The 8,460-nt window shown below is 46.3% G+C and overlaps 1 protein-coding gene across 1 annotated transcript in view; it reads right to left on the reverse strand.

Moving 5' to 3' along the window:
* KIAA1462 (KIAA1462 ortholog) overlaps positions 1-7,804 on the reverse strand; it is a 30,397-nt gene extending 22,593 nt beyond the window's left edge. The window contains exon 1 of the mRNA XM_006771022.2: positions 7,479-7,804. Within this exon, the coding sequence (XP_006771085.1) occupies positions 7,479-7,747 (269 nt within the window). The 5' untranslated portion in view covers positions 7,748-7,804. The remainder of the gene's footprint in view (positions 1-7,478) is intronic.
* Positions 7,805-8,460: the final 656 nt, after the last annotated feature.

Below are 8,460 nucleotides of genomic sequence, written 5' to 3' on the forward strand. Positions count from 1 at the left end.
GCAGGCTCAGAGGCCTGCAAGGCTTTCCTCCATCACTGAAGCAAGCAAGCCTCATGTTAGTTTCAAGCTGCCTGGCTGCCGGCCGCCATCTTGGCTGACAGTTAATTTGCATATCTCCCTGATTAGCCAATGGGAAGGGTAGCGGTCGTACGCCAATTACCATGTTTCTCTTTTATTAGATAGGATTAATTTATTCAATGGACATTTATGGAGTGTTCTCTGTGCCTCTGACCCTCTATTCTTTGGAAAGTAAGCTTAGAGCACTGAAGAGCAGGGGAGGCAGCCGCCAGAGATGAGTAAACCAGAAAGCCTGAGGGTCTGTAAAGAACCAGTCCACATCCTCTCCCCTAGACAGACAAGGACCCTGCACCGCAGGGGCGCTAACCAAAGTCCTGAGGTCCCACAGCTGGTGCATGTCAGTGTGTCAGCTAGACTCGCGTCTAGGCTCTTTGTACTTTGTTGAGAACTCAGAGGGATGCAGTTGACCCTTGAACAACCCAGAGGCTGGGGGTGTCAATCCCTCAGTGCTCAAAAGTCTGAGTATACTTTTGACCTCCAGTCATCCCTTGGTGTCTGCTGGGAATCACTTCCAGGACCCATGTGCATTAAAAAAATAGTCAAATCCCTTCTATACAACGGAGTGGAATAAGGCATACATTCAAACCTCTGCATCCACAGATCCCCAACTGCTAATCAAATATACTGTTTTCCATCCACAGTTGGTTGAGCCCGCATTCACATCCATGTTGTTCAATAGTCAGCTGCAGTCATCTTTGAAAGAAAGTGACTGGAACTGAAAGCCCTCTCGGTTCGTTTTTAGACCCATGTTTCATATTTTTACTATTCAGTGTCTCTCATGTGGGTATTTCCCAGCTGGCTAACTAATCCAATGCCCCAGCTAACGAATAAACTCCACACTAATAATTCTCCTCTTGGTGAGGCCACGGCTACCAACAATACAAATGAAGCTCTTGGCTGCACTGCTGAAGTCTTCCCCTTCTAGAAGTGCTTCCTCATCACAGATCTCCCCGGAGTCTCATGTTCCAAGGGCCCGACCTGCTTCCTGCTGGGAAAAACTGATGACTGTAAAGCAACATAAGAGTGTGTGCAGGAGAGAGAACGAGGGTCCCGGCACTTCCGGGGGTTTACACTGCTTATGAACCAAAACAAAGCACCTCAGAAGAGGGCCTACAGAGAGACAATGGGAAAAACAGGAGATCCGAACCTTCATGTGTGCTCATGAGCACAACAGCCCAAACAATTCTGACTTTTCTCTGTGAAGAGGTCAAAATAACAATACCTAACACTTAGGATATGAAGCAAGCAGCTAAAAGACAAGTAATGCTTGTGGAAGTATGGTTTTATAAAGAGAAAGAGCTACATAGAAACAGATGTTAAACTTGCAGCATTCCTTTTTTGGAAAACCATTATAAGCAGGATATGATTTGAGAGCAGCTTAAAAAGCCTCTGAAAGTTAACTGTTTACTATATCCAGTAGCACTGGCTAGAATGGATGTTTACTGATCAAATATAAACCTCCCAAGAGGAGACCCCAGGTCACCACCACATCAGAGACTCTCCTAGATTGCTCTGTCTCTAATTAGTTACAACTGCTGCTGATGGCAAGAGATAATTACAAGTCATTCTCATGGTTAACTAACAAAATTTTTTACCAGAATTCCTGGGGCTAAGCAGAGAAGAACCTATTATGGTGTCACTTTTAGATTCAAATCTCTGCTTTGTTACTTTATTTTACAGTTTCCTCTAATTATAATATTTCAAAGGAAACATGAAGGAAACCGTGAATGCCTGATAACAGTCTTTTATATAGTTTAATGGTAGTTACAGCTACTTGGATTTTAAGCAGCAGTTTCCTCCACATATAGATAACAGCCAGCTTTTCTCCTTTGTCTCCTCTTTTCCTCCTTAATCTGTGTGTGTGTGGGTGTGTGTGTGTGTGTTGGCAAGCAAGCTTTGGAACAAGATAGCATGTGCATAAATAGTTAAACTTAGTGCAAATTGATGGACTAAAAAAATACTTCTCATTATAATCTTTGAACACAGATGTAAATAGAAGCTTTCAGGAGCATCCCTTTTGTATTGCTGGAGAGAGGACAGAGATGCCACTTATAAGATGCACTCAGTAAGTATCTGTTGTTGATTGTATGGCAAAAATAGGACATAATAAAACTCTGGCATTAAATGATTTGATTTATAGAATGCTGACTGGGTGCTGTTTTCAGACACTTCTGGTTTTCCAGCTATGCACGTAGGATTACCATAGTGACCTCGGACATGGCCTGTGAGGGTTTTCTGTAGCATGTGAGGGACTTTCTTGCAAAGCCTTCAGGCAGTTTCAGCATCACAACCTGTTCATTGAGAAAACTTAGGAGTGGTTTAGCCTTTAGATGAGCTCTGTGGAGTCAATGATGCCAAGGGGAAATGCCAAGTCTTTAGAGCTCCTAAAAGAATGGTCTGTGAAGAGGACTGGGTTGAGGGTACATAGTCAGCACCCCCATCCAGCCTGAAAACTGCCCTCATCTATAGCCCCTTCACCCACAATGGATAAAGCTCAGACTCACCTGTCCAACCTCCCATCCCCTATCCAGTCCCTCCCCTGCTCCCAATGGCTGGCCATAATATCCCTGGGCTGCCCAAAACTACCGATTGTTTCTCTCAAAATTCTAAGAGAAATGGGCAGTGGTCATCAGGGGCTCTGGAGTTAAACCATGATGTAGAAGCAAGAGGAGAACAAAAGTCACTGACTGTGAGCCCAAATTCCTGGGAAGAGTAACTGTCTGTGAAGGGAAGAGGCTGACCAGCAGAGGAGGGAGAATGCAGGGAGATGCAGACACAGCAACATTGTGGGACAGAGACCCAAAGAGTCCCCCAGGGGACAACTCCAACCCAGAGAGACATCAATGGACCAACCGTGGGTCCCAGCTTCCTCATCCCCACATGGCATGAGGCCGGTGAGTCTGTTTCCTCCCTGTGGATGGTCCATGAGAGTCCCTATTACATTCTAACAACAACTGCCCCCTGTCCACTTAGGTGGGCTCAGCTTCCTGCACCTGCACACATCACCAACAAGGGAAACTTTACCACCAGGACGAGTGGGCCTACAGGAGTTTTTCTGAGTCTGTTATTTCCTCATCCCTACTTCCCTGCTCATCTCCCAAGAGTTAGTGGGTCCAAACGAGGCTAGCAGCACTGCTACCTCCACTGTCCAGCACAGGAAGCTGGCATGCCTCCTTTCACAATGGAACCCCCCCAAACTAGCCTCACACAGCTCCTCTCCCTGGCAAAACCTTCTCCACCTCCCATCTCACGTAGCCAATGGCCTGAAACACTCCGCACTTACACAACTGCCTTGCCATAAAAGGACTAGGTTTCATCCTATGTATTTCTGAAAGATGTTTGAGTGTTTAATAAATGCAAAAGTCTTTAACAGGAATTAGCAAAATCAGAGATGAATGAGAATGGTGTCAGCCCTCAGGAAGCTGACACTCCTGTGGACTAGGAGAAAGTGTTGGAAGAACACAGGGGAGGGTAACTTCAACTGGAGGAAGCTGAAAAAGTCAAACTGGTAAGGTGGGTTTCCGGGGAAGATGGGGAGGAGAGGGTTCTGGGGGCTTCTGGGCAGGGCTTAGGGAGTGGGGAGCACATGGTGCCCGTGTGGCTGACACCCTGGAAACGGAAGAGGACATAGGAAAGACACATGTGGCTCAGAGGAGGAGGCCCGCAAAGTCTATGAAAGAGCTGGGGGTTGGCAACGCAGCCAATGGGGCCAGGAAGGCGCCTGGGCAGGGAGTTGCACAATCAGGGTCAGAGTCCATCATTTGTGCTTTACATGCTTATAAAGTTACCAGCCCTGAGACGGCCAGTGCAACACACTGAATATAGCTTTGGAAAACAATAGTTCTCTAGACTTCAGTTTGGATAAACAACTGTGTAAAATAAGAATAGACTCTTGGTCCTGGCTCCACTGCTTGAGCATAAGAGCTTTTTAGCAAGTTCACTCAGTCCTTAACCTCTCCTCACAACAGAACTGTCATTCTCGGCCCATGTTGGGTGATCGGTATCACTTGATCTAATGATTGTGGAAGCTTGAAGCACAGCCTCTACAGCAAGTTAGGAAATACATATCCTGAATCTTTGGAAATCTGGGTAAGGCTCCATGTCTGTCCTCTTTTTTTTTTTTTAAAGTTTTACTTGATATAACCAGCCCTTACATACTTCTGTTCTAAGATAATGTTAAATATCAGGGGGGAAAACTAAATCCTGACCATTCTCACCGCACCCCAGATTATGGACAATCCCAACTTCATTTATGTAGTCCTGAGCACCGTACACAGAGAAGCAGGGTGATGTACATGCCTCTAATTGAGGGGTGACAGGACGTATTCCTTACACAGCTCCACATAGGAAAGGGACATAGCTGGGCTCTGAGAGCAGTTTCACATCCATTCGAGCTGTTGGGAGGGCAGAGGACAAGGAAGTGTGAAAGGACAGTCCAGCACTGAGCAATTGTGAAAGGCACACAGAGGACTGAGTACCCCTTCCAAACAGGGCAGGCCTCACACGGCCCCATGCTACTACAGAGCTGCAGCAAGCAGCCGGCCTGACAGCTCCCCTCCACTGCTTCCAGTGGCCCGTGCCAAGTCACCAACATTCTCTGGGCTTCACGTTCTTTGGCTATAAAATAACAACATTGTCAGCATGCCTACATCACCATCCAGCCAGAATAAAACAAACCGACTCTGTCCAGCCCCTGGGTCTTCCAAATGACTATGATGGCCATCCTCCCCGGGAAGTCAGTGGAGTGCTAAGGACAGCCGTAGTGTGGGGACACACTCTAAGGTGGACCTCAACCCACTAGAGAAACTACAGGAAGGAGAGCCCTTGTGACACTTCCTAGTCACCTTGACGGCTTGGAGTTGCACAGGGCCATTCTGGACCTCACCTTCCCCCCACAGACCCAGAGGCCAGCCCAGCAGGGTCCTATGGGACAGGCCAGGCTGCAGGGCCACTGCTGTATTCATCCAGTGACTCAAGGCTGGGACCTGGCCCGCTATCATTTATTTACCCAGATACAGAATTTATGGAAGCCAAAGTATTATTAGTTTAATTTTCCTTTTCCTTGTTTTTAATTTTTAAGCTGTTAACTATTAGCACCTATTTATTTTCTCCCAAAGAACATTTTTTTCTGATGAGAAAACCTTCTGCCCACCTTCCTGTTCATCTCCTGTTTTCAGTTCTCTACTGACTACTTAAAAACAAGCCAACAAACAAAAGACATCATTTCATTACAACCCAACTCAGCTGGTCTCTGAGGCTTTAGGCACTGGCACAGATATCTGTAAGCATGTATTATGCATTTTCTCTCTCTCTCTCTCTCCTCTTTTTTAAAATTTATCTTTATTGTTGAAAGTATTACAGATGTCTCCTTTGCTTTTTTCCCATTGATCCCTTCCACCCTGCACCCCCTCCTCCCAGGCCTTCACCACACTATTGTCTGTGTCCATGGACTATGCATATATATGCATATAAGTTCCCCAGTTAATCTCTCCCTATGCATTTTCTCTTTCAACCCTATCAGGCAACCTTCAATCCCAAAGCTAGTATACACCTCCGAAGTTAATAGTCAGCCTCAAGAATAGGGGGAAGAGGCTAGAACTGTCAAGATCTCTGTCATCTGTATGAAGACATCCCAGAGTAACATGAGCCACTCATCTGAGCACTTCACTCATGTTAGAAGGAAAGACTTCTGGCAGATCAGGTGATGCCGAGATACCTAGAGATCCTCAGGAGCCTGCTATCACATAGAGGCTAGAAAGTCCTGAGCAATCTGTGGACAAGGTTGGGAACCACACTGCCCACACAGAAGTCTAAAGGGGATTCTATCACCTCCCACTCAGGGACCCAACTCTCATCTCTGATCTAGACCTTCAAGACTGTGGGAGACTGCACACAGCCTACGTGGCGCATGCATTTCACAGCCATGCATTCCACGGATTCCACAGCCACTGTCAGTACCTCTTTAGAAACTGAGCTGTCTGCTTCTCAATGGTTGTTACAATGGTAGGAAGAATGAACTGAATCCATGAGCATACAACAAATGCCTTGTATGCCCAACACTGTAACAAGCTCTTTGGACGCTGAAATACAAGGTAGAACATACATATATGCAAATCTGTGTCGTAGTAACTAAGCTGGCCTAATTCTCAGCCAACTCATCCATAAGCACCCTCTTCCAAAGTTCAGGTAACATGGATCAAAAGAGACTTAAGCTCAAGAGAGTAATGGACACAAGTGTGATGTGTGAAGGGCAAGGTTATATGAAAGTAGTTTCAAGTTCTTTTCCATTCTGTGTCCCCCCTGACCTGGTTCCATCAATGATAACTCTTCCCTTCAACCAGAGAAATGGCCTGACTTGTCCACACAAACCTACTTTTACTACCCTGGGCATGAAGAGTGGTGATCACCTTCACTTTTACTTAATGACCAAGGTGTCAGATGCTCTGAATTATAAGAACAAAATTCCTCCCACTTTTTGCCTGAAAGCTATCAACAAACAAAAAAGATCCTTTCTGTAAAAAGATGGCTTCTAACCATTAAAGGCTACTTCACTCCCCTTTCTGGGTACTTGTTTGTTTCCCTTAAAGACAGGTCCATTTCTTGCCAGTTGCACACAATTTCATAAGATGCTCAATACAGGCAGAGCCCTTCCTTCCCTGGTCTAAGCCTGGTCTCAACACAGCGTAAAAGACAAACAGTTTTATGAAGTGATGACAAAGGTTTCCTCTAGGTCCAAATGGCTTGGATGAGATTGCAGGGCTCCTCTTCCATGCTGGCTCTGTGGCAAGCTGCCGAAATTCCCTCTTTTTTAACCCTCCTATTCCCCCAGCCAACCCGGCCTTTCTGTTGGTGTAAGCAAACACCCATAGATGCAGCTATATTCAGATGGGACCCACACTGAGGCCAGTATGTGTGCAAGGGAAACATAGGTCGGGAGCCAGTGGAATTATATGGATACATAAGGAGAAAGGTGTTCTTCTTCACAAACGGAGGGGAACACAAACCTCTTTCAACTCTGTATACCAAATACCGAAATATATTAGTAAGAAAGCCTAAAGTACTAGGAATGTGTGCCTGACATAAACTAGCTTTTACAGAGTTTTTAAGTGATTGCTAGCTGAGGCAATATCAGGAAATTACAAGAGTACAGAGAAGCCGAGTACTGAGATGCAGTATTTAGTAGGACAGAATTTGTTTCCTCACCACTGCCTATTGAAGGCTTACTATGGTCCAGCCGTGTGCTCAGTGCTACTGGAACATCCCAGTACCTCAACGGACAGCAGTGGTCTTGTCCCTCAGCCCATGCCCCTTGACCCCAGCCAATTATAAGGAGTGGAGGATTTTATTGCATACCTACTGCCAAACCCCAAGTCGGAAGAACTTGGTGGGTGCACACTTACCCCTCCTCAGACATCCTGGCAGCAGAGGCGCTCTGGGGCTCTCCTCGGGCTCTCAGTGCATGGTGCTCATTTTCAGAATCACTCACATGTCTTGTCCCCTGGGACGCCTTACTGTGTCGGAAGGCAGTAGGGGCATCCTCACATCCGTTCAGCAAGCCATGACCCACTCTCTCTCTCGTCCTTGCTGGCTGGCGACCCTCATGTGGTGCCGGAAGATCTCTTGACAGCTTGTATCCATGAGAAATCAGGAGGTCTTCTACACTGTACATAATGTACTCGCCTCATCCAAGCTCAGCGACAGGAACGGTCATCATGGCAGAACCCACGCTGAGGGGACAATAGAAAGTGTCCGTGAGGACTCACTAATTCTCCCTGCAGCCACATCTGTTACCACCTCCTCCTTCACCCTGAACTAGACCCTGGTTATGAACGCAGCACAGTTCCTGCACAGAAGGTGTAGGGATGGGGATTGCTGCCTGAAATGATTCTCTGTCTTATTCAAGTGGAGAACGTGGATGAGCAGGGGCTCTGTAGGGTGTGGCACTTACTCTGGGGACCCGTCGGATGACTGCCTCTTGTAGAGGAATCCAGAATGGTGTTTGAGCAATGAAATGATTAACAGTGTCCACCATCCCTTGACCCAGTCATCTGAAAACAACAGGCATAACGAGAGAGGACAAAATAAATACAGACTCAGAAGCTGCAATTACTACTTGGTATTTCTAAAAACAGAAACTACTAGTGTCCAGCTCAATCTTATTATACTTCCCTGCTTTCATTCTTTAGACATCCCTTTCACTCTAAAAGGACAGAATGGGACCTTTAATCAACATGGAGCCATGACATACTCAAGCATGATACACTGAGCAAGCGCAGCTGCCCTGGGGAGGTCAACCAGCTGCTGAAGACAGGTCTTAAATTTTGAGGCTCATAATAAGAAAACACATGACACCCTTATCAAGCATACACATCCAACCCACTG

The sequence above is a fragment of the Myotis davidii genome, unplaced genomic scaffold, assembly GCF_000327345.1.
Source record: "Myotis davidii unplaced genomic scaffold, ASM32734v1 scaffold385, whole genome shotgun sequence".
NCBI classification, from domain to species: domain Eukaryota; kingdom Metazoa; phylum Chordata; class Mammalia; order Chiroptera; family Vespertilionidae; genus Myotis; species Myotis davidii.